This window comes from Acanthochromis polyacanthus, chromosome 15, assembly GCF_021347895.1.
Source record: "Acanthochromis polyacanthus isolate Apoly-LR-REF ecotype Palm Island chromosome 15, KAUST_Apoly_ChrSc, whole genome shotgun sequence".
In the NCBI taxonomy this organism is placed as follows: domain Eukaryota; kingdom Metazoa; phylum Chordata; class Actinopteri; family Pomacentridae; genus Acanthochromis; species Acanthochromis polyacanthus.
Genome location: NC_067127.1, coordinates 2,292,298 through 2,319,035, shown reverse-complemented (window position 1 = coordinate 2,319,035; position 26,738 = coordinate 2,292,298). Strand labels below are relative to the sequence as shown.

General features: G+C 41.7%; 2 protein-coding genes across 2 annotated transcripts in view; both read right to left on the bottom strand.

Moving 5' to 3' along the window:
- Positions 1–26,738, bottom strand: part of slc17a5 (solute carrier family 17 member 5) — a 950,640-nt gene that overhangs the window by 674,662 nt on the left and 249,240 nt on the right. The window lies entirely within an intron of this gene.
- ppp3r1a (protein phosphatase 3, regulatory subunit B, alpha a) overlaps positions 1–26,738 on the bottom strand; it is a 36,704-nt gene that overhangs the window by 1,980 nt on the left and 7,986 nt on the right. The window contains exons 2-5 of the mRNA XM_022201802.2: positions 21,089–21,128; positions 6,586–6,762; positions 5,207–5,266; positions 2,963–3,147 (exon numbers count right to left, since the gene is read on the bottom strand). Coding sequence (XP_022057494.1) covers positions 2,963–3,147; positions 5,207–5,266; positions 6,586–6,762; positions 21,089–21,128 — 462 coding nt within the window. The remainder of the gene's footprint in view (positions 1–2,962; positions 3,148–5,206; positions 5,267–6,585; positions 6,763–21,088; positions 21,129–26,738) is intronic.

The following is a 26,738-nucleotide window of genomic DNA, read 5'->3' as shown; positions in this document are numbered from 1 at the left end:
AGACGATGTTCGTTACCCCTCAGACTGGAAATTAGTAAAACTCTAAATTTAAAATAATCTGTTTTGATCACAAAGTAAAATACTACATTGTTCTTTTGTCGTTTTGTCTCATTTTTGTAATATTTTGTCCTGTTTTTGTTGTTGTTTATCATTTGTCTCAAAATTTTGTCCTTTTGTTTCTTGTTTTTGTCGTTTTGTTTCCTTTTTGTCTCGCTTTTGTAATTTCGTGTTTCGTTTTGTGAATCGTTTCTGTCATTTTGTGGGTTTTTTTGTCTCGATTGTGTCATTTGTCCATTTTTGTTACTTTTTTGTTTTGTTTCGACATTTTTCACCATTTTCGGACATTTTCTGGACGACTAAACTACTTGATGATTGAAGAAAATAAAGGACAGATTAATTGACGGTGAAGCTAGTGGTCAGGAGCAGCATGAGACGATTCTTTTTTGTGGCACGATTGATCCAGAAAAAGGAAACCAAGTCTGGATGGAGGTAATGTGAAGCTTTTACTCAGTGGGTGTCGCACGTTTTACATGTAATTTAAAGTGCAATTACCATCTAAACTTTATAAACAACTAAAACTGCTAATCATCAGCAACAATTTCAGATTTCAATCAGTTTAGAGTTTCATTAAAAGCGGATTCCACCATATACATATACCTGATTTACCAAAATTAAAGACTAATTGGACTGAAGCTGTTTATCTGAACGACCCCCAAACTTCACAAATCGCTCATGTCTTATTGAAGAGTGCAGCTCCATGTGTCTCCTCTTTAGTTCACACCGAGCCTCCAGTCAATAACAACATGCCTGTTAGAAGCGCACACGTCCTCCTAATAACATTAGTGATGACTCCGTTCCATTAGTGAACCGGATTCATGACGGCGAGGCTTGAAATCTGGCAGCAGAACTGGAGGTGTGACTCCTTTCTACTACTGACAAAGTCTATTTTTACACTCATTATATTTTTACACTCTTTGTTGCAGCACAAAGCGACATCTCGTCACACCTTCTCCTCCATGGACCTTGAAGAGCTTTTTGTTAAAAACAGGTTCTAAAATCCTCCAGCTCCGTCCTGAAAAAACTCTCCCACAAGGAACAAACATTTTAGTTCAAGGCTCCGGAGACGGAGCTGTCGGAGTCAGAAGTGGAGCTTTTCATTTCAGAAAACGTTCCTCTGGGGTCCGACCCGAGACGAGTTATAGCAGGGGTGTCCAACATGAGGCCCGCGGGCCAAAAGCGGTCCTCCAGAGGGTCCAATCCGGCCCTCAAAGTGGAAAAATTACAGAGAAGACATTAACTGCAGATTGTAAACTAGTAAAATTATAAATTTATAATAGTTTCTAGACCATGACAAGTTGTTTTGATCATAAAGTGAAATACTAGATTGTTCTTTTGTCGTTTTGTGTCTCATTTTGTCTGGTTTTGGTCGTTTTTATTTTTGTCTGACTTTCGTTGTTTGTCATTCTGTTTCTCACTTTTGCCATTTTTTGTCTCATGTTTGTCACTTGTCCATTTTTTGCCATTTTGTAACTTTTTTGTCTAATGTTGTCTGTTTTTTTTTTTTGGTGTCATTTGTCTCATTTTGTTTCTTGCTTTTGTTGTTTTGTGACTCATTTTTCTAATATGACTTTTGTCATTTTAATCATGAAACAAAATGCTCTGTCATTGAATTCCAGATAGCTGTGACCAAATGTGTTCCTTTGTCGACACTCTGATCTGGAAGTTGTCATGTGGAAATGATAAACTGAGGCTGAATGTTGATGAAACTGAATTGACTTTTCTTCAGAAATTTCAGGTTGTTCATGATGTTTTGTAAAAAGAGAATTCATTAAATGTGAACATTTACAGAATGTACTTTTTTGCACTAAAACAAAGAAAATATTTGGAGATATTTATAGGTTATTATTAGCCTAGCCGGGCTAGACAACCCACGGCAACGAATTTAATTCTCTGCCAGGGTGGGTCTAGTTACCCTCCATAAGGCTCGAGGCTGGATTCTCCTAAAACTGGCCGGACCAATCACCATGAAGTGTAGAGTCAGAAGGCGGGCGTAACTAAGTGACGACAGAGGCACGATGATTCTGACAGAAACAACCGGAAACAACTCGCCTAGCCGCGCTAGACAACCCACGGCAACGAATTTAATTCTCTGCCAGGGTCGACAACAAAAACGACAACAGTCGTTGAGCTCCATTAGCACCGACTCTGAATAATCTTTCTGTTAACATGTCTGTAATATACTTGAGCTTCACCCATTGACTGTATAAATAAGGCTTCACCGAACCACCGCATCCTCTGATTTCCGGCACTCTAGGAACTACGTCAGTCTATTCGTTGCGCTGATTGGTTGTATACCTACCCAACTGCTGCAGAGTGATTTGAAAGACAACCTTTTAGCCCGCCTCCCTCCCTGTCGAGCGTGCCTAGACCCTTGTGTCTTCAGACCTGGGTCTAGCACGGCTAGGCTAGGCTATTATGGTATATTTACAGGTTATTATGGTGTGATTTTACTGGTCCGGAACACTTGCGTTCAAATTGGACTGAATGTGGAACTAAAATGAGTTGGACACCCCTGAGTTAGCGGATAGTTTGCAATAATAGAACACTAATTGTGCTGAAAGAGCTTCAGCTGCCTCTGATGTTAAATTAGATCATAAAATCATGAGCTTTCTATCTACTTTATGGGTCACATCTTGCTTGTCAGTGTCGGTCGGACTCTTCACAGCCCAGACAAACGTTCTGACTGCAGACCTCTGAAGATGCAGAGTCCTCACCAGGCTGTTTGACGCCATATTTCAACAGGAAGTGTGAAACTGAAACCCACCGCAGCGGAGCCAGAGTAAAAAAAAAGCAAGTTGTGTTTCTAGAGTTTTCTGCCCTTTTGACATTTGCCTTCACCACGACGAGCTGCATCAGCAGAAATGTCAGCACCCAGAAATACCCCAGGAGAGCCCAGACTTACTGCGCAGAACTCTTCAAAGGATATCCTGCCGTCTCCGTCCTTGTCTGCGTTGATGATGGTCTTGTCCACGATCTGCTGCAGCTGCGTGTCCTTCAGGTTGTTGCCTACCATCATCTTCAGCACCTGGAAGAGCTCGCCGTTGGAGATGTAGCCGTCCTTGTCCATGTCGTAGATCCTGAAAGCGACTGTGGTGGAGGGAAAGAAGTAGACATGAAAGAGCCAAAGCGAACACCAAACACTCGACAGATCAATCGCGTTAGAGGACAGAAACTGTTTGTGATAATAACATTAGAAAGACTCCAGTCATGAGCAAACACTTGTGAAGAACATTTACATCACGGCAGTCTTGAGTTTCCAATGATTTCTCTAATCTTTGAAACTCGTGTCACACAAAGAACAAAAACAAGCAAAAATTCTGATTACTGTCCACGAGCTTCTGGCTGAATTTTGTCTTTACAGAAATGGTTCAGTTTAACTAGATTTACTGGCTTTCTGACACAATCATGTTTCTTAATCACACTCCTCAGGTTCTTGATGGGGAGACCAGTCGAAAATATTCATTCAATCTGGTTTAGCCATTTCTTTACCATTTTTGATGTGTGTTTGAGCTCATTGTGTTGTTGGAAAACCCAACAGCATCCAAGCCTGAACCTTCTAGTAGGGCTGGTCCCAATAGCAAAGTCTAGGCTCTGGATATTAAGGACCAATTAATGACGAATATTTGAATATTCGGCTTGTCTGCGGTTTGCTTAAAGGTGGTTTGTTGTATTTGAGTTTGTTTAACCTAACCCTACAAATTGCATACTAATTTAGAAAATAACACATCTACCTCATGAATTATATTATACTAACAATATTAATTTAGTTATATAACATATACATAATCACTTCAGTCCACAAGACTGAGATAAATCGATGCTTCATGATGGCAAAGCAGCTACGCGACGGCAGTGGGGTGAGATCCGAGTATTCAGATCTCAAAATTAACATTTGGATACGACCACAACGACCGCATATTCAGATATTCAGGTCCAGCCCTGCCTTCTAGCTGATGATTTAAGGTTTTTCTGAAGTATGTGGAGGTAATCCTCCTTCTTTATTATTCCATTTACTTTCTGTAAAGCACCAGAGCATGATACTGCCACCACCATGCTTGACAGTTTTTGTGGAATTTAAGGTGTCACCTTCTCTCCTCCAAACATATTTCTGATCATAGTGGCCAAATAGCTCATTTTTCTGTTTCCTTTAACCACACAACTTTCCTCCAGAAGACCTTTTCTTTGTCCATTTGATCAGCAACAAGCTTGAGTCCTGCTTTAAGGTGTCAGCAGCTTCTAATTCGTTCAGACCTGCTTTTGGTGATTCTTGGTTGACTCGATAGTTTGTGTTTCTTAAACGTAGAAACAATTATTTGCTCAGTTGATCTGAATCTGCTCTGAAATGGCTCCAGGTTTCTTTTCTGACTTATTCAAGACAATGGTTTGCATTTCCAGATCTTTGTGGAGCTCCTCATGCTTTCCTATTGAGGTGTTTGTGTCTGAGATGAATGACTGAATCAAACAGGCTTTATTTAAATCATCTCTATGGAGTCAGGAGCTGCATTCGATCGCATTTACTCACAAGAAGTTAAGAAACTAAGATAATTTAATAAACACAGCTTTCTACATCACAAAAACTGGTAAAATTGCTGTACCCTGCAGATTCCGTCATTTTTCCTGAAAACCTGAGATAAATCCATGATAACTTACATCACAGAAAATTAAGAGTTCTAGAAGTCATTTGAAAGACTACTGTGGTCTTTACAGGCGTATGTAAACTTCTGTTCTTCTTGTCGCTGTCGACTCTCTTATGTAAACCAAAACAATAAGCCTTCATCAAACACGTTCCTGTTTGACTTCCAGCCACTCTGGCTCCACTAAAACCAGTCCGTCTTTCGTAAGAAGTCGATCGGCTTCATTCTTCATTCCAGAGACAGATGGTAGAGTGACATTTCTGGCCAGAAAAAAACTAATTTCTTATTGATTTTATTTTTACCTCAGCAGTCCTCAACATGTGAGCCAGAAAGTTAATTATACGAGCTGCTCGGCGTCTACGTACGAGTTAGATCCCCTCAGGGCTTTTTGTTGCAGGAGGTGGACACAACAAAGCCTTTTCTGGTCCGAGTCCCAGAGCAGCAGAACAGAACAAGCCCATGTGGAACCAGAGACCTGAACAAGTAGAGTTACTTCTAGCAGCTTTACTCACATCGAAGCTTCTGTTCTTTGTCCCCCTTGACGCTGAACTGTGAGACTCCCTCGATAAACTCTGTGGACAGAAGAGAGCAACGATCAGTGATGAGGGTCTTTGCTTCAGCGTTACAGTCGTCAACATCTGGACATCACAGCACTTCTTCATAGTGATGTGTCTTAATAGGTACGGATCAATAATATACTTCACATAACAGCATACAGGAGTGATCCACTGGTCTTCTTGGTTGCTAATAATTGGGACCAATATTTGTTGTTCAGTAAACTACACAAAGCTGAGAGTGAGTGTATGATTTACTATGAATTTTTAGATCTGTGGTCGGCTGAAACAAAGCCGTCTTATAGGACCACGTGACGACGTATTCATCAACTAGTTCTACGTAACGACGAAGCGCTGTAAGTCGAGGACGTTGTAAACCGAGGACCCCCTGTACTTACCAATTCTGGCTCTAGCTATTCAACTTCGTGTTTTCTTTGACTGTAATGAAGAGTTTAGAGACTGCTGGTGCAGATATTTTTCAAATCACACATTGCAGCTGAACTTCTAACATCTTTGGAACAGCAGGTGTGTTTTTCATCTTTACAGATTAGTGGTAAATATCTTTTCTGCACCAGGTAAGTGATGTGTATTATAAATCACACTAAATCAATCAATCAATCAACTTTATTTCTAAAGCACTTTAAAAACGACAGTGTCAACCAAAGTGATGTTAATGAAATGTGCAACAACAGCACAGAGACATTAATAAGGTATTAACGTGAACACTACAGCTCTCATTGTACCTACGATGCAATAAAACCACGTATGTGCAGTATTCACAAAGGTACTAATGGTAGAGCAAGTTCCTGTACTGTCTGATGGTAGTTTTTCCATTGTGGGCCATCTACCAGTTACGTTAGTGTTCTTTTAAGGTGATAAATGAATGACCATGTTGACAAAACTGGATTTTGTTGCTCTTCTTTAGGAATAGCTGGCTTTCTATTGGCTCACTGCAAACCACATCTCTTGAAAAATGTAACTCCTGGTGGCTGTACAGGTCTAAGTGTTACAGAAGTACTTTATAATAATAATTTATTAATGCCTCTAAGCTGCAGATATGTTGTCACTTTAGGGTTACATCTCCAGGGACCCCTGTATCGGAAGCAGCTGTACTTATTTTAGTCACATAAAAGAGATGTGAACTTCCTCCTCAACAGCATTCAAAGTGTGAAAACAGCATTTTGAGAAATCCTTTCTGAGATAAAGCACAACCGAGTTTGTGATCATGAGGTATCTCTAAAGCGTTTCACCCACTACCGCAGACCAAAATAAAGCTAAAATCCAGCACCGGTAGGTAGTTTCCCACATCATCACCAGCAGCAGCGTTCATTACGTACCTTTAAAGTCCACCTCTCCGTTCCCGTCCGTGTCGAATATGTCGATAACCCGTTGCACCAGCGGGTTCTGTTGCAGCTCCGGCAGAGACATGAACTCTTCCACGCTGAGAGAGCCGGAGTTATCTAGGTCGAGTTTCTTAAACCTCTTCCCTAGCCTCTTAATCTCATCAGCATCGACTGGACAAAGAGAAGAAGAAAGAGAGAGGAAGACCTGGATGAGACGTTTCCTTTGTAGGCGTTTAGCTCATGCCCTTATCCAACTCATGGATCTTTAAAACGGTAAGAATACAAGCGGTGCAGAGGTCAGACAGTAACACATGGTCGGGAAAAATGCAAAAAACACAATGAAAAATGTACAGATCAGTGTTCACCTGCAGCAGCATTATCCCAAGATGGATGACAATAAATAAAGAACAACACACACACTGAGCCAGAGGATATTTCTGCACAAATATAAATATCTCTGCAAACACCTGCATGAACCACAATTTTAGGAGCCACGACTCGCAACTAGGTCAAAGACGCCACTTCCGGCCCGCACAAGACTGAACTAACCACTGCACATGTTCTCCAGCAAAACCCGAAGAAGCTCCAGTTCCTAGAAATCAGCTGCTCTGACACTACTGATCATAAACACACAAAAAGAGAAAGGGAAACCAGTAGACGGAACTTTTGTAAACTTACAGCATGTGTTTTCTACTTGTTTTTTCTGACCATCATTCAGAGTTTGGATCTTTCGCTCCTCTGCCATCAGGAACAGCCTCGACTCCCCGGCCGCTACGCTCAACAATAGCGTGGAGTAATCCAGAAGCAATAACAAAGCCAGTTGTTAATTACTATATAAGCTCATTCACATGCGGTCACATGGCCACGCCAGCCAACCACACGCCACCCCCGTACCTGATTTAATCTGGGGTTCGAGATAACGTGGACTGTCTATTAATCTTCACAGAGAGAGGGACTGACAATAGAGAGGTGTGACGCATTCATTGCAGGTCTGATGAGGTTTAACGACCGTCACGGGGACAGAAGTTCAGCCAAACGACAGCAATGGTAACCGACACATGACTATGAGCTCACATCAGGTCAGATTTAGAGAAATAAAACCAAACTCTAGTCCCCAGGTGGAAACTACAACCAGGTCATGTTGGATGCAGGTGGTAAACAATTACATCATGGAATCACTCACAGGTGTCAAATTAAAAAAATATATCTATGAATAAACAAAAAATGCTTCCATCTCGGATCACAAGAAGAATACCAGTCAAACTAAATGGCCTTCACCAGATATGAACCGACCTGTGGGAGATTTCCTACCAACGCTCTCCAACAGACCATAAAAACACCAAATAAGTTTATAGAAAAAATAGATTTATTTACTCTTTCCATCGGGATTTATAAAGTATCCATGTATCAGTCTATCTATCTATAGTCTATCCATCCATCTATAGTCTATCTATCTATAGTCTATCTATAGCCTACCTAGTCATCCATCCATCCCTCCCATTGGTAGAATCTTCTTCATTTTCTTTATTCTGCCACCTGTATCTACCCTATGACCAACACAATGCAGACGACCAGTACACCTTCTACATATTTGGCTGTAAAGATCTGAATGAACACTAACTTCGTGTTTTCTCTTTGCTGTAGTTTGTCTTTTGTTCTCTTTGCAAATATTTCAGGCTCCACAGCTACATTTTTCTGAATTTCCTGACCTCACCAATCAGCCCGAGGCTTATTCTCCTCCCATGCTTTGTTTGTTTGTTTCTCTGCTACCCCTTTGTTGCCTTCATTCACCCTCACCCTAACCAGTCGAGGCAGATGCCGGCGCTCTCCAAGCCCGATTCCTCCAGAGGTTTCTTCCTGTTCTTTTGTCGTCTTCCTATCGTCACCAAAGTGCTCGCTCAAAGAGATTTGTTGGGTTTTACACAATACAGGAGGTCCTCAGTTTACGACATCCGCGACTTACGTCATTTCGTCGGAACTGATTGCGGCTAAGTGGAACTAGTTGGTGAGCGAAGCGGATGAATACTGTATGTACAGTAGTGACGTGGCGCTATCAGACGGCTTTGTTTACATTTGCCGTCACATTGGATTCTGCTACATTCGCTAACATCATTATGGCTCCCAAGTAAGTCAGACTTACAGTTTACGTTTTCGCCGGTATTTTCCTACCGAGTTGTGTTTCAGTGTGAGCTAATGACTGTTTGTCGTTACCATAGTTGAACAAATATGTAAATTAATCCATATCATGATGCACATAGCAGCTTTCTTTGCATGTTTATCAGAGTTACGATTTTCGGCGAGAATCCGTAGGAACAAAACTCTGGCGTAAGTCAAGGACTTCGCGTATATTAAGGTTGTAAAAGATCGTTGTAAACTGGCGCCATATGAATAAAACTGAACAAGTGGAAGATCTCAAGTTGAAGCCACAGGTTGTTTTCCCATCATTCTGCTTCTTATTACATGATGTGAAGAGAGTGAGAGAGACGGGTGTGGGTTGTGTTTTGGGTTTCAGCGCTCGAACAAGCTGTGCTACATCAGCTCGATGACTAATCAGAGTGTGGTGGAGGAGTAGGGGAGGAATGAGAGGCAGATCAGGAAAGTTGGGATGGACACAATCACAGTGGTCGACTCACGCTGGGTGGAAGTTAAGAGAAATACAGAAAGTCCAAATCTTTGCATAAGAATCTGTCTCTACAGCATGCACATTAGCACTACGCTCAATAAAACCCCATCTAGGTCAAAATACCTCAACATTTATTGTCCAAATTATGTTGTCATGCTCTTCTACTTTACAGTGAATGCTTCTTTGTTTTTTCCATGAGACAGCAGGTCAGTTGATGATAAAGTGAATTAGAGGAGCTATAAAAGTAAACGTTATTACGGGTTGGACGACACCAGATCTACAATGATTAATCCCTTACTAAATGAAGCACCGGTTATTCTAAAAATAGATCAAGCAGTTTGAGAAACTTGTCAAGATTCTCTGATTTCGGCAACTTAAACTTTAATATTTACTGCTTTCTTTACTTCTCTATGGCAGTAAAATGGTTACGTTTGGATTGTGGACAAAACAATAAACACTAATGGACATTTTCATGATTTTCTGAGAATAAATAAAAAAACTACCGATAGTGATAGTTAGTCGAAGCCCTAAAGAACTCTTAAAGTACAGGTTGGAGGTGGAAAATATAAGGACAGCGATGTCGTGGGACAACATAAAGTTATATATCAAATTTACTAAATATGTATTTTTTAAAGTGCAAATCCGTACAAATGAAGACACTCTCACAAAGTATTCTTATTGAACAGTTCTTTCAGTAATTTCTTTCTCATTTTGCCCAGTTGTTCTCTTCTACATCTTTATTATTTACATCAGACGCTGGTAAACTGTGCCCGTGTTCTCTGCAAACACTTGATAAATTGAATTTGTGATGTAAAAACCACTCTGGCCTGGGGAATAATAGCCACTTTGCCCTGTTCATCGGCAGCAAACAGAGCACTTCAGTGCAAAATCCATTTTTATTCTTCATTTTCACGATATTTGTACATATAAAGTAGAAGTATTTCTCCTGAGAGGTTGATGGTTTATGTCTTTCTGTGCTCCTGATGAGATTAAGCCACACACATCGAAAATCGGATCTGTATCCCGGGGTGGCGTGAGTTATCAAAGCCGAGCACACGGCCGTCCTGCAACACAAAACACTTCCTTATCAGCAGCCTCCTGTTTCCGTTACACAGCAGATGACACCGGCTTGGCTCATAACGCTTTGGCCTGCGCAAGAGCTATCAATGCTGCAGATAATCACCAGACTGGGTTTAGGAAAGACAACCAAAGCCATGGAGAAAAGAGCCAGTCACATGGCAACATGTGTCTTCTTTGGGTTTAAATCTGAGTATAAATCCACGAGGTTTAGCATTCAGCCTCTTTCTGATCCTTTAGAGATCACTCACAAAGCAGACGGGTGCAAAACAACTAACTTTATAATTAAAACACACTCGTCGCCAAGGATGCCTTTTTCAGGGTTTCCTAACGCGAGTGCTTGAGCATAAAGCGTTGAAGCGCTCCGAAGCTCTGAGGCTCAAAAGGTTGAAAATGGAAAAAGGCTGACAAGGTAAAGCTTCTGAGTAGATTAGACCCAATAACCAGCAGTAACACCCACTCGGACTATTCTAAACCCCACCGTAAGATTAAAAGAGCACATATACTCATAACTACAGGTATCTAGATGATTTTAAAAGCCGTCTTCATTCATTAAATTATTAGTATTATTAGTACAGAGTCATGTTTCAGTGTGAGCTAATGACTATTTGTCATTACTGTAGTTGTATAAATATGTAAACTGATCATTATTGTGATGCACAGAACAGCGTTGTTTACAAAGAGAGGGAAAGAAGGAAGGAAGGAAGGCAGGAAGGAAAAAAAGGAAAAAGGAAGGAAGGAAACGAAGGAAGGAGAGAGGGAAGGAAGGAAGGAAAAAAGGAAAAAGGAAGGAAGGAAGGAAAAGAAGGAAGGAAGATAGGAAGGAGAGAGGGAAGGAAGGAAGGAAGACAGGTAGGTAGGTAGGCAGGAAGGAAGGAGAGAGGGAAGGAAGGAAGGCAGGAAGGCAGGAAGGAAGGAAGGAAATGAAGGAAGGAGAGAGGGAAGGAAGGAAGGCAGGAAGGCAGGAAAGAAATGAAGGAAGGAGAGAGGGAAGGAAGGAAGGAAGGCAGGAAGGAAAAAAAGGAAAAAGGAAGGAAGGAAGGAAAAGAAGGAAGGAAGGAAGGAAAAGAAGGAAGGCAGGAAGGCTATATACGGTTATCAGGTCTCTCTGATTACTAATATTCGGAATCAGGATCCTGAAATTGGAAAAAACACATGGGTCAACCCCCTTCCGGGAAGACATGTCGGGAATTTTGAATCATTTGTTGCCATTCTGCAGACAAAACGATAATTCAGTCGATCGAGGGAATGACTGGAGCATTAATTAATAAAGTAGAACTTGTCCATCAAACAACCGGAGTTCAGCTTCATTTAGAGCCACACAGTCGGGTCAGTGGGATAAGCTGCAGCACAGATGACATTTACGGCACATAACAAACTTGGGTGCAGTCGCCGAGCAGAGAACATATAAACGCCGTGCCCGGATCCCTTAATGCTGTCTGGAGCTGCCAAGTGGGTAGGAACATGTATTATTCATGCCTTCTCACAGCCCCAGTCCCCTTCTCAGTCGCAAACCAACAAGTTCCACGTCTGCCAGCATCGCAGCTCCCCAGCAGAGCCCGATAAAACTTAAGAGGACGGATGCAGGATTTCTACGACGGATTTATCCAACATATGTCTCAAGAAGTGGTAGAGATTCCTGAAAGGCGTCACAGGTCGAGATTTATTAGGTAACAAACGAATGACGCTCTGTGATTCTGCTGTCCTTATCTCGTGCTGCTATGCAAACTCTTTCCAGTGCAGTAAAGTGAGCTTACATTCCTAGATAATCGACTGCCCGTCCTCCTCTGCAGCAGCCAAAATCTCAAAATGTGGTCCAATGACGTGTGCCGACAACTGTCCAACTACAAATGGTTCGCTCAACAGAACAACAACCGAATCCCAAAAAAACCTGGAACACACTGTCACTGTATTTAGAGGACAGCTGTGTTTCCAAGTGCTGGTAGATACGAGAGCCAGGCACAGAAAGATGAGATGTTCTTGTTTTTGTTGTTGTCCCCCCCCCCCACCAACACCTGTACCTGCACTCGCACAGAACAGGGGATATTACCGATGCTGAAAAAAGCGATTGAGATGACATGATGTAAGCGATATCGTACATTTCTCTGCATCTTCAGCACATCTTCCTTCTTCCTGCAAAAAGAAAAGCAGGTTGTTGCTGAGAGATTTAAAATAGGCGAGATAAAACCTGCAAAATGGACCCTGTTCTTGCCGATGGCAGGCTTCCTCCGTGACCTCTGCTCACAGAGGAGGAGGAGATGGGCGTATTTTTAACCCCAGCATCAGGCCACAGCCCGTATGAAACAGCTGCGATGATGTGGGCGATGCTGCAAACCGACACTCCAAAGCAAACCTCCGTCCCAGTTAGAACACAGATGAAGTTGTAGTGGAGCTGCTGCAGGTTTCAGACAATGGCGGCTGGATCGGGTTCTGGATCGCGGATGGTTTTCTATGCAGAGCGAGTCCAAGATGATTCAGCAAAAGCACTCACACTTGGGCTTTTTTACATAACAAAACCGTGTAGCAGAATTATACACCCAGGGATGCATTTTATCATTAAGTGCAGGGGTGTCCAACATGAGGCCCACGGGACAAAAGCGGTCCTCCAGAGGGTCCAATCCGGTCCTCAAAGTGTAAAAATTACAGAGAAGACATTAACTGCAGATTGTAAATTTAATATTTAAAATTAAAATAATTTCTAGATCATGATATTTTGATTAGAAACTATAATTCTAGATTTGTCATTTTGTGTCTCGTTTTTGTAATGTTTTGTCTGTTTTTTTATTTTTGTCTTTTTTGTCTGACTTTTGTCATTTGTCTCGTTTGTCATTTTGTTTCACTTTATTCATGGGTTATGTATCGTTTTTGTCATTTGTTTTTTGTCTCACTTGTCCATACTTTTGTCACTTTGCAACTGTTTTATCTAATTTTTTGCCTCTGTTTTGTGTCATTTTTGTAATGTTTTGTTGTTTTTTGTCTTTTTTATCTGACTTTTGTTTCATTTTGTTTGTTTTTTTGTCTTGTTGGCATCATTTGCATAATTTTTTTGTCTTGTTTTTGTCGTTTGTCCATTTTTTGTTGCTTTATACCCGTTTTGTCTAATTTTTGGTCTCTTGTTTTGTGTCATTTGTCTCATTTTTTGTCATTTTGTGTCTCATTTTTGTAATATTTTCTCTTTAGTTGTTTTTTTGTCTTTTTTGTCTGGCTTTTGACATTTGTCCCGTTTTGTGTCTCGTTTTTTGTCTCATTTGCATCATTTATATAATTTTGTCTCGTTTTGTCCATTTTCTTGTCGCTTTGTAACTTTTCTGTCTAATTTTTTGTCTCCGTTTTGTTTCGTGCCGTTTGACTAATGTTTTTGGTCATTTTGTTTCTCACTTTTGTCATTTTGTGTCTCATTTTTGTAACGTTTTGTAAGATAGTTCCTCAAGTGTGAACTTTTCTGCACTAAAACAAAGGGAAAAATTTGTAGTTGTGGCTATCTTTTATAGCTTATTATGCTGTGATTTTACTGGTCACTTGAGATCAAATTGGGCTGAATGTGGAAGCCGAACTAAAATGAGATTGACGCCTCTGGTTTAATGGGAGAAAACCTGTTCAAAACGTCCTCCTATGTGACAGATATGAGAGGTCTGCATAGCCACAGAGGCTCCTCACACCGCTATGCTAATGAGCAGCTCTGAGGGAGACCCAATGTAACTGTGAGATGATTATGATAATCTCATATACTCTGCCACTGAGCACAACACACACTTTCATAAACGCGGTATGCACCCTTAACTGTGTTACTAGGCAACTGGAACCCGTTAGCCCCCCAAAGTACCGCGCGCGCACACACAAACAGGAACGAAGGAGGAACATTTACGCAATTGTTCCTGAGGTGTATGCATGAAAACACATGCATATGTAGATGTCATCAGCCTCTGAGTGCACACAGGAGGCCAACGCTCACACCTAAGCATCAATTAACGGCAAAAAAACGTTAAGGCGTTAAAGAAGGAAGGAAGGCAAGAAGGAAGAAAGGAAATAAGGAAAAAGGAAGGAAGGAAGGCAAGAAGTGAGATAGGAAGGAAGGAAGGAAGGCAGGCAGGCAGAAAGGAAGGAAGGCAGGAATGTAGGAAGGAAGGAATGAAGGAAGGAAGGGAGGAAGGTAGGCAGAAAGGAAGGAAGGAAGCAAGAAAGAAAGGAAGCAAGAAAGGAAGGCATAAATATAAGAGGGAAGGAAGGAAGGAAGGAAGGAAGGAAGGGAGGAAGGTAGGCAGAAAGGAAGGAAGGAAGCAAGAAAGAAAGGAAGCAAGAAAGGAAGGCATAAATGTAGGAGGGAAGGAAGGAAGGAAAGAGAGAGAGAGAGGGAGGGAGGGAAGGAAGAAAGAAAAGAAGGAAGGCATGAAAGCAGGAAGGAAGGAAGGCAGGAAGGAAGGAAGGAAAGAAGGAGGGAAGGTAAGAATACAAAAAGGAAGGAAGGAAAGTAAGAATGCAGGAAGGAAGGATGGAAGGAAGCACTTTTTAATCCAGCATTTTTAATTGCTTCAAGTCAACAACCTCGAGCACTAAACGTACCGTTCAACCCGTAACGAGATAACGGTCGGCTCCGGCTAACCGTTTAACAGCTGTGTGAAGAGAAAATCTGCTAAGTGCAACCGGCTTCTCCTCCCCGTTTTTATTTTTTCTTTGTTTAATTATAAAACACAATGTTCCCAAAATGTCATTAATGAATGCGTCCTCTTAAGCACGCTCAGCCCTCGACATTAATGCAGACATGTGACTCCATTAACAACCTGAACCCAGACAGGAGGAGGGAGGGAGGCAGCGACACGCCGAACACAGATCCTGCTGGCATGTTACTGAAAATTGCAGCTGGATATAGCTCTCTGCAGGCACACGGGACGAGGCGTGAGGCCGGGTAAATATGAGAAGGTTACATGCACGGCTCGGTAATTACACGACTCTGACACATGACACTACGCCGCTTTGCATAATGGGGTCGTGCCGAGCCAATGAGGGTGTAGTATCCAGGGAAGACAATAGACAAGATGACATTATTATCACTGAAGGAAGGGGGAAAAACACACAAATGAGGTTACTATCACCACTCTCATGAGTGTGAGAGCAAAAATCTGTCCCTCATTAGTCACCCAATGCTATGGAAGTGCTCTTGATCAGCTGGTTTCTTATAAATAGCAATCGGTTTTATTTATAATCTTACATTTTATGACAGCTCGGGAATAAATCTAACCAAAACCAGTCGCGTGTAGGCTACTACACCAGACCAAAGGTAACAATCGTGGCGATATTTTTGGTCTTGGCTCTAAATCAGTGGTCCTACATCGCACTGTGAGACAGGTTCAAAGACTGCTGCTGGACCTACGACAACTAACGAACCAACAGAAATGCAGGATGAATGACGTATTGATCAGCGCCACACCGGAGCTAAACCCACATAGATGACTTGCGGTGACAAAACGCATCAAAACAAGTATGTGGGACTTAAACGACGACGACAGTCTGGTAGAGTCATGGCAACAGAAGTCTTCTAGACGCGTCCTCTAGCTCGTACTACAACTGGATAAAAAAAGGACGAAGCATGGAAGGATATAGTGGAAGATTTGCAGTGTGCATATTCTCCTGCATTTTTGGGGATTTCTCTCCAAAAACAAATGTCAGCAGGTTGAGGGCTCCATTTATGTTTGGCTAGTTTCCCCGTGATTGTAGGGCTCATGTTTGGCTAGTTTCCCCGTGATTGTAGGGCTCATGTTTGGCTAGTTTCCCTGTGATTGTAGGGCTCATGTTTGGCTAGTTTCCCTGTGATTGTAGGGCTCATGTTTGGCTAGTTTCCCTGTGATTGTAGGGTTCATGGTTGTTGACTACTCCTGTTATTGTAGGGCTCTTGTTTGGCTAGTTTCCCTGTGATTGTAGGGCTCATGTTTGGCTAGTTTCCCTGTGATTGTAGGGTTCATATTTGGCTGGTTTCCCTGTGATTGTAGGGCTCATGTTTGGCTAGTTTCCCTGTGATTGTAGGGCTCATGTTTGGCTGGTTTCCCTGTGATTGTAGGGCTCATGTTTGGCTAGTTTCCCTGTGATTGTAGGGCTCATGTTTGGCTAGTTTCCCTGTGATTGTAGGGTTCATGTTTGGCTGGTTTCCCAGTGATTGTAGGGCTCATGTTTGGCTAGTTTCCCTGTGATTGTAGGGGTCATGTTTGGCTAGTTTCCCTGTGATTGTAGGGTTCATATTTGGCTAGTTTCCCTGTGATTGTAGGGGTCATGTTTGGCTAGTTTCCCTGTGATTGTAGGGTTCATATTTGGCTAGTTTCCCTGTGATTATAGGGTTCATGTTTGACTACGTAGTTTCCCTGTCTTTGTCAGAGCTCCGTTCATGCTTTGGTTGTTTATTTTTTATGGATGGACGGTGCACGCTGATGACGTTTTATTCTTGTCCATTCACATTGACTCATCGTAGGCTGAGATTTAGCTGAGTTTTCATCGTGCAATCTTCACATCAAAGATTATTAGACTGACGTGGTACAGCGTAGGAAGTTGGGAACTTATCAGATTGTTAAAATCACACAGTGTGTAGAGGCCTTTAAATGCAGCTGCTAAGGTGGTCTCAGAACAGATTCTGCTCTACCTGTGGATTTCATAATCAGGCTATTTCTGGGCCTAAATAAAGAGGTGCAGCAAAAAACACAGACCTTCTCTCTCCCTCAGTCTAATCTCATCTAGGACAGCGGCAAGAGGAGCAGCGCTGCATTAGGCTGATTGCTCTGATAATGTGCGGCACTCCTGCATGAACCAAACCGAGGACGAAGCAGGGCAGCGCATCGATAGCATGTATTTATAGCCGTGCCGTCATCAGAAAACCCCCGACTCACCCCACCACCCCCACCGACGGAGGCTCTGGCTCCCGCCCTCAGGGAAACCCTAGCAACAAGGAACTCCAACAGGCCGCCCGCCGTTTATTTTGGGCGGCTGCAGACAGACCTGCGATGGTTTCAGGCTCGCTGCTGCGTTTCTCTGAGAGCATGATGCGTTGAGGGGGTAGTGTGTGTGTGTGTGTGTGTGTGTGTGTGTGTGTGAGTAGGTGTGTGTGTGTGTAGGTGTGTGTGTGTGTGTGGGGTGCAGAGAGTGGCGGAACAGAGTGGGCGCGTGCATGCACTTCAGCAGAGTGTGCGCTGCTAGAGGATGTGTGTGTGGAGGTGTGAGTCTGTGTGGTTTGTGTGTCTAATTATGCACGCTGGTACAAGTGGGCCATTAAATTTTGCCTGATCTAAGCTCGCTGAAGCCTGCAGTAGTGAGACGCTGTGCTGACAGGAGGGCATGGGCCTTTCAAAAACCCATCCTCCAGCTCAGAAACATGACCTCACTTCACAATCCGTCTTGTCAAGGTGACATATAGACACAAACTGCCCCCGGTGAGGTTAAGAACGACAACAAACGGAGCTGAGAACGGTCCAGGCGCAGGTGAGTAGGCGTTAAGACTCTGCTGGTTCACGTCTCGCTGTAAGGTGCAGCGGGATGAATTTCTGTGACCGGCGGGCCAGAGCTAATTTCTTCACAGCCAGTGCCTGCCTGTCCAAGCAGTTGATGAGCCGAACAGCTGCTCGGTCAGCGGAGGGCGAGAGAGACAGAGAGGAGAGCCAAAGAAAGACCAACAGAGAATGAGAGACGGGCAAAAAACATCTAAATAAAATGTAGAGAATAAAGTATGTTTAGGGAAGAAGAGCAGCAACAAACCTCAAATATAAATAGAAAGAATATGGAGTAGAAGAGCAGTTTAACCCTCCTGTTGTCCTAATTTATAGCCGTCAAAAAATATTGTTTCCTTGTCTGAAAAGAAAAATCAAATTCCCAAAATTTCTGAAAATTTGCAAAACCTTCAAGAAGAAAATTAAAATAATTCCTTAAAAGTTTCCCTTGAGTCTTATTTTAAAAAAATCCCCCAAATTCAGCAAGAACATTCTTGTAAATGTTTTTAAAAAACGAGTAAAACTCTTCCAAAAATATCCTAAAAATATATAGTGATTACATATGTATCACTAAAACTTCTGATATTTTCTTCAAGAACATTCATACAAAAAAAATCAACCAAAATCCAGTGAAATTTGCTGGATTTTGGTTGATTTTCGTGAATGTTCTTAAACATTTTTAACATTCAAAGATGTCCCAAAAATGTTGAAAATGTGGACATCAGAAGTTTCACTGTGAAAATTTTTTTCCCTCATTTTCAAACTTTAAAACGGGTCAATCTGACCCACAGGACGACACGGGTTACAGGGTTAGTAGGTTTATCTATCGATATAGTGACCGAATAGTTTGGTATTTCTGTCTGTAACTGTTGAAATGAATGTATTTCATGTCTATGTGCTCAAAAAGCAGGTCAGAGAACGAGACAAACGGACAGAGAGGCCGTAAATATGGCAGACTGAACACAGAGGTCCTTGATGGGTTCAGTTCACGGTCATGCATCATCCAAATCCACCTCCCCTCGCTGTAGTGGCATAATCCTGGGGAAGGAATGCCTGGAAGGCCTGGCAGGCCAAGGTCCTGTGCCCCCACGATGCTACAGTAGTACGATCTAAGTATGGACGAGCTGCAGTGTGTCCAAAGCTTCGCTCGCTCTGACAAGACGGGTCATGTAGAATTTTTTTGTGTCTTGGTTTTGGTAACTTATCTCAAAATGACATGTTGTCCTTTGATTAAAGCTGTATTGTTATAGCAAAGCCATTCTAAGCAACATATGAAACATTTTGACAGAAAACGATGCCTTCTCCTGTTTGAGTTTGTATTTGCCAAGTACACAAGTATGGACTTCCACAATGGCCAGTGCCGCGAAAAACAGGCCAACGTTAAAACAACAGATGAACCTTTTCCTCCCAGTCTATTAGTGCCCCACTGTTTGAGAAACACTGCTCTAGTGTAAGTTTAAATCATCATTTCTCTGTCAAACCTCTTTGCAATATTTGATCAAGTTCACAGCATACAACCAGCAACCAAAAGATAAACCTCAGCAGCTATCTTCGTCGTCAAGGTTGGTCCCAGAAGAACACCTACAGAGGGACCCGTTGGTCTCAGCCCTCATTAAGCAGCGGAGCCGCTTTTAGGCCGGATCCGAACAACCTCCAGGTGCAAAAATGAGCCGCTTGCACCGGAGAGAGCCGGTGAGAAATCTGCATCTCTGAGGGCTTTTTTAAAATAACTCGACGCCGAAGATATTGTGTTGATGTATCATCAGGTAGGGAAGGTGAAGGAGGCCAACAAAGAAGAAATGTGAGTCATATCCTCAGCTCTCCTCCTCCTCCGACGAAGAGCTCAGAAATGTCTACTGGGCAGACATCTTGCAAACATGATAAAGAACAGCAGAGTTTGAAAAGGACATCTTCACCGTTCAAAAGGCAGCAGTTAAGCATAAAAAATAAATCATAAAACGCAAATAAAATGAAGCTGACGGGGTATTAAAGGCTGGAGGTGTGATGGATAAAATCATTAAAGCCCGTGTTGTTTCATGTCTTTATAGCTGTGATATAGTACATTATCCAGGTATTCAGCTGAGAACATGTCAATAGATAAAATAATATGAGGAGAATGTCGGTTCATTAACAGAAATACCCTGACATTCAAGGAACAGCAATTAGTCAAACTGATTTAAAGATGTTCAAACTAAACAGGAAGGAAGGAAGGAAGGAAGGAAGAAGGAAAAGAGGGTACGAAGGAAGGAAGGAAAGAAGAAAGGACTGCTGGAAGGAAGGATGAAAGGAAGAAGGAAAAGAGGGTGGGTAGGAAGGAAGGAAGCAAGCAAGGAAGGAACGAAGGAAGGAAGGAAGGAATGGAGGATGAAAGGAAGAAGAAAAAGAGGGTGGGTAGGAAGGAAGGAAGGAAGGATGGATGAAAGGAAGAAGGAAAAGAGGGTGGGTAGGAAGGAAGGAAGCAAGCAAGGAAGGAACGAAGGAAGGAAGGAAGGAATGGAGGATGAAAGGAAGAAGAAAAAGAGGGTGGGTAGGAAGGAAGGAAGGATGGATGAAAGGAAGAAGGAAAAGAGGGTGGGTAGGAAGGAAGGAAGCAAACAAGGAAGGAACGAAGGAAGGAAGGAAGGATGAAAGGAAGAAGAAAAAGAGGGTGGGTAGGAAGGAAGGAAGGAAGGGACGAAGGATGGAAGAAGGAAAAGAGGGTCGGAAGGAAGGAAGGAAAGAAGGCTGGAAGGAAGGAAGGATGGAAGGAAGAAGGAAAAGAGGGTAGGAAGGTAGGAAGGAAGAAAGGAAAGAAAGAAGGAAGGAGGAAAAGAGGGTGGGTAGGAAGGAAGGAAAGAAGGAAGGAATTAACGAACGAAGGTGAAGGAAGAAGGAAAAGAGAGTAGGAAGGAAGAAAGGAAGGAAGGAGGGCTGGAAGGAAGGATGGAAGGAAAGAAGGAACGAAGGCAGGAAGGAAGGAAGAAAGGAAGGAAAGGAGAATAGTCATGGTTCGTCCAACAAACATGGTCGCTAAAGAAGTTTACTTGTCTTTCTTTAAATTCAAATTTCACTTTATTTCTCAAACCTTCCGTCTGTCCATTCATCCGTCACACATAAAAATGAACACAATAAATTGATAATTTTCAAAAAGATAAAACAGCACCGTGTTTTTAACGAGTGCCGTCGTCTTCCAAAGTAAATTAATCAGACAGCGTGATTGTTGAGGATCGAATTTGCTGACAGGACCTGCCAAGCGAATGCTCAGGTGAAACCAACCACAAAAAAAAAAAAAAAAAAAAAAGGGACACGAAAATTCATTTTTTAACAAAATCGAGCAAAGATTGAAAATACTTACAATGTGAGCACATCTCCAGGGGGTAACTGGCTTCATTTCCCTAAAGACAGAAGAGAAGAAGCAGATAATTTAGGTTAAGGTGCAGAGGAACAACCTAGAATAATGAGAAACCATCACATCTGTTAAATCAATCGAAGATAAGCAGACGGCGCATACTGCCAGAAATCTTTATGTGCGTACTGAGGCTGCCGAAGGGATCTTATTCCTTCTGAAGCGCGCTTTTATTGCATCTGAATGCAGAAAAACAGTTTTCTGCACAGAATTTTCTGTATTTAATAAAGAAAATTATGAAACTTCTGGGGAAATAAAATCAGGCAATAAGGTCCTCATTCTGTCAGGAATAAAACCGTCGACACAGCAGCATTTTCATTAAAGTCTATTTTCTCACATAGCAATAGTGGATGAGTTTTAGTAACTAGAGGCCCCAGAAAACATGCGACTAGTCAACAGACAACAGGACCTGGTGATCTGTAGTGAGCTCAGGACTCATTTCCATACCACACATTTTCCTAATGACAGTAATAATGTAGATATGAGTGCATTCAGAGATGATACTAATGGGTAATGATGTTTGTGTAAGCAGGCTGTTGATGTTATAAAACCTCCTGATAGAAAGAAGCCCAGAACTGAAGGATGTTGCCAGCACTTCTTGCCAATCGACAGCATCAGGTAAGGCTGTTAAATGAATTGTGGAGATTCTGGGCCGTAGAGACGATGCTGTTCAAAGACTGGAACATGAAACGAAACGTTTAATACGACGCTGTGCATTCATACGCCAAGTCTTTACCTTCTTAGATGGATATTGGTTAACCGTTTAAGCTGCAGTCAATTCCAGCCGTTTTCAGTACAAAAAAAAAAAAAAAAATCGCTAATATTCTATTTTTAAATTAAAAAAATTACGAAAAATACAGGGAATATTGGACGCACATCGTGAGGTGCATTTCCTTGAAAACGACCGATTCGGGGATTTTATACCGACTTCAGGACATGTTTTGGATAAAATAGTTTCCTGGCTTGTGTCATCTGGATGTAAAAGGTTGGATTACGGCCGTTTTTTGTGGAATATTTTTTTCTGTGAGTAATAATGAACCCAGAAATGTGAGTCACGCTGTGTGCGTTGAAGCCGTGTATAGAGAACGGATGGATGGATATTTGTTTTTGTCGGACAAATGTTTTTCTCACCCGCTGTAGTAATCGCATCTGAAAGTGGTTTATACCGGCGGATTCATGAGAATCTCAGCTTTCCATCGGCGTATAGTGTTTTTATAATCGCGTTTGCAGCCGTCGGACATTCTTGAAATTCCTATGCAAATTAGTAGGTGTACCGCCGGCGGTACACTGAAGCTTAACGGGTTAAGTCTTAACGCTGGCTGACATCTTTCATCGTGAAGCTTTTAATGTGAAACAAACTGTGAATTTTAATTCCTCAGATAGTTTACACGCTACCATGTCCTTCACATGTTCCAGGGTGAGGACAGGCCAGATGAGAGCTTTGTTTATCCTTCACCCATTCTTGTCCACCAACAAAGAACCAAAGTTGGATTCCATTTCTGATTAAACTTTATGCAAAAAAAAGAAGTCCACATTTTCAACATTTTTAGGAAAGTTTTGAAAAAAATTTTTGGTGTAAAAAAGAGAAATGTTAAAAAATTTTCTTTAAGTTTCTAAAAAAAATCTACTAAAATCCACCGAGTTTTGGTTGCTTTTATTCGGAACGTTCTGAAAGAAAGTATTGGTAGTTTTACTATATATGTAATCACTCTAGATATTTTAGTTTGAAAGATTTTTGCTACTTTTTGAAAATATTTACAAGAATTTTCTTGCCAAATTTGGGGAATTTCTTAAAAATAAAACTTTTAGGGAATTATTGGGATTTTCTTCCGAAAGGTTTTGCAAATTTTCAGAAATTTGGGGAAGTTTTTTGCTGAATTTTTGGAATTTTTTCAGACAAGAAAACAATATTTTTTGGTGCCTGTAAACAAAGACAACAGGAGGGACAAATGAGACTTGGCCCAGAAGGCACATTATAAAGTTATCAACAATCACAAAAACTGTACTCTTGTTTTTCAGTATTTTGCTCATTTTACCAAGGATTCTGTATCATACTTTACATATTACCGATAGCATACATGTTCTACTAGCATGTAACAGTACTAATGCCACGCAATGGGTTCTGGTAAAGTTGGGTTGCGCTGTTTGCATAGATGTGCATGCAAAAAAACAAAGTGAACAAAAAAATGGCCAGAACTTTCAACACAAAAAAGTAATACAGGAGGTCCTCAGTTTACGACGTCCTCGACTTACGGCGTTACATCGGAACTGGTTACGTGGAACTAGTTGGTGAGTGGGGCGGATGAATACATCGTCACGCGGCGCTATAAGACGGCTTTGTTTACATTTGCTGCCACATTGGATTATGCTACATAATCCAAGAAAGGACATAAGGAAGGAAATCTGACAAAAGTCGAGGACTGCCTGAAACGCAAATGTGTTAGAATCAACCACAGATAATCAGTCAAATGGAAAAACACTATTTTCATACTTATAGAGGTCTGGGTGACATTTTTGTATGGATGAGAAATTAAAGTGGAATAGAGTCACTTTAAAAAAAAAAGTGATTTAAATCAATTTGTGTGAACCTTAAACGACAAATGTTACCGACTAAAACCTCTAGGGTTGTTTGACGGGTGAAGCCTCTTTGAAGTCATGCATCAAACCTTTGAGCAAAACACAAAGGCGCTTACATAAACAATGCCATCCAGAGACGCCTGCATGGCTGTGTGTGTGTGTGTGTGTGTGTGGTATTGGCTGGTGTTCAGCAGTCACATCCGCATCCCATCCCATCCAACACTGCGGCGTCCACTGAGCCCTGATTGCTGGCAGAGTGAGGCCAAACACAGGAGCTGCAGGGAGGCGGGGTGGAGGGATGGAGGTCCCACAGCTGAGCGGGAGATGCCCCGGGCCAGCGAGCAATCGACTGGAATTGTCCTGCAGCTCCGACGAGGGATGCCAAAGGAAGGCTAAAGTTGTCAAGCCGGACGTGCAAACTGGAAGCTTAGTTTAAGTCAAAGGCGTCGACGGTTCAGCTCCTGACCGAGAGCCTTTTAGTACAGAAACCTTACGTCAAAACAGTTGATTTTGTCTTTGAAGATGCAATAACTAAATGTCAAAGTGAGAAGTTTTCAAAGTGTACAAACAGAGGTGCCAAAAAAGGGAAATAGTTCATTCTGGGGCGTACAGGGGGTCCTGACTTACATCAGAGTTCTGTTCCTACTGACTGATGGAAGCAGATTTTCGCTGTAAGTCGGAACTCTGGCGTCGTGAATAAACATATAAAATAAATATACAAAAGTCATAAATACCAATAACTTTCATGCATGTATGAATCACTTCACAATAAGATAACAGAATATATTGTACTATTTTTTACAATTTGATCTAATAATGCAGATGTTCATCGCTGTTTAGAGCGTTTTATTAAATCTAATTTCACTCCCATGGTGTGTTGCCCTTAAGGCAAAACTACCGATTTACTTTTACTTTGAAAAAGCCTTTATTTTGAAGTTGTCTGTTGACAGTTGTCACTTCCTGTCCGCTATTTTTTTAAAAAGATTTTGGGGGGCTTTTCTAGGCTTTATTTGACAGGAGAGAGAGATAGGAAATGGGGAGAAGAGTTGGGGGAAGACATGCAGCAAAGGGCTGTGAGCGGGAATCGAACCCGGGCCGCTGCGTTGGAGGCCAGCCCCTGTACATGGTTCACCTGCTTAACCTATAGGTGGGGCTATACAGGCGCCCCACCTATCTGCTATTTGGATGCTTTTCTGTAAACGCCATAGAGGCAATGGTGTAATAAACTTCTTTTTTGGACTTATTGGTAAAGTTTAAATGATTTATTTACACATATTTATATTGTTTTATTTTGTTTTTGTTCCAGTTTTCACTCTGTAATGTTTATCAAGAACCACAGTAAAGAAGTCAAGTTTGCTCATGATTCATTTTGCAAGAACGAGTTTAACTAGTTGGATTCAGTTTTCCTTTTCTTCCAAGCATCAGAAGAGTCTTGAAGACTCTTGGGAGCCATAATGAAGGGCAAAAAGTTAGTGAATGTAGCACAATCTAGGGTGGCGTACAACCGGAGAACGGAAACAAAGCCGTCTTATAGCGCCACCTGACGACGTATTCATCCGCTCTGCTTGTCAACTAGTTCCACATTCTGACATAACGACAAAAAGCTGTAGGTCGAGGACGTCATAAATCGAGGACCTCCTGTATTAATTAATAAAAAGAAGTCTGGTTCGCTCTTTGACAAAAACACTTAAAGATTTAAATCTAGATTGTAATTTTGACTCATTTTGCACATATAAAATTGCGAAAAAACATAAATTAAAGGCGGAAATGCAAAAAACCTACACAAAACCTTTGAATTTTTGATTTAAAAAATACAAAAGAGATTAATTTTGACCTCTAACAGCAAACAGAACTAAAGTCAAGCATAAATTAGTCTCCAGACACAATCCTTAAATAATCAGTACACGGCATTAAAACCACAGAGGAGTAATTTTTAACTAAAGTCTAAAACCTTCCTGTGTGGTTAACGCCACACAAAGCCTCAAAGGAAATTGCCTTATGACAGATAAGTGATTCTCAGATATTTCCACTGTCCAAACTGGTTAGAAACAGCGACTTAGGTCACCTGCAGGCTTATTGTGCTGTTGTAACAGCAGACTTACCGCACACAAGTCGTGGTATTTTAAGAACAGCGAGGGGAAAGAGGTGACACCGGATTAGCCGACAGAGCGCCTTAGCATTTGACACCCTATCATGAGAGCGGAGTCTGCCGCCGATGCAGGGATCAGAGGCCGACATATACGTGGTTTTCCTGTCCGGAACAAGTCGACGGTGGCTGCTGGGCACTGCCAGTTGGAGGGATTGAATTCCAGTGGAGCTGAATGCGTAACGCATGACTCCACCATGGCCGGGGTTGGGTGTCCCACCGCCTGTGTGGCTCAGTAATAGTGACAATGTGATACTTTATTGATCCCGTAGGGAAAAGTCCTTTTGTTTGCTCCCCTACGCAGAGCAGAAATACTAGAAAACCTCAACAGGGTTTCAGATTGAGGACCTTGAACCAACAGCATCAAATGCAACAGGCGCTCAACGTGAGACTTCCTCTGGTTTGGAGTTAGAAAAAGAATAAATCCATTTAGTGTCCACAGCAACTTGTTGAAAATTAAAAAAGAGCTGATAAACTGAGAAAATTACTTTGGTTTAATTTCTAAATTCCCACATCAAAGCTGCACTTTCAGCACAAACCAACAGCTTCAGAAATTAACTCTGGTTTGTTTTAGTAGACTACTCACTTTGCGTTCTTACGTATAAATGTCAGTGTTGCTGAAATTCAACATAAGCTAATCATCCAACAGTTCACGATGGGTCGGGCCATATGGTTTTTGCACAGAAAAGATCAAATTATCATGACAATCTTGAATTTCCTTCGGGATTAATAAAAGTATCTATCCATAGTCTATCTATAATCGATCTATCTATATCTATCCATCTATAAACTATCCATGTATTGTCTATCCACCTATCCATCCATCTATAATCTATCCATCTGTCTATCCAGTGCTGCCTTTTGAATCTCAATTCA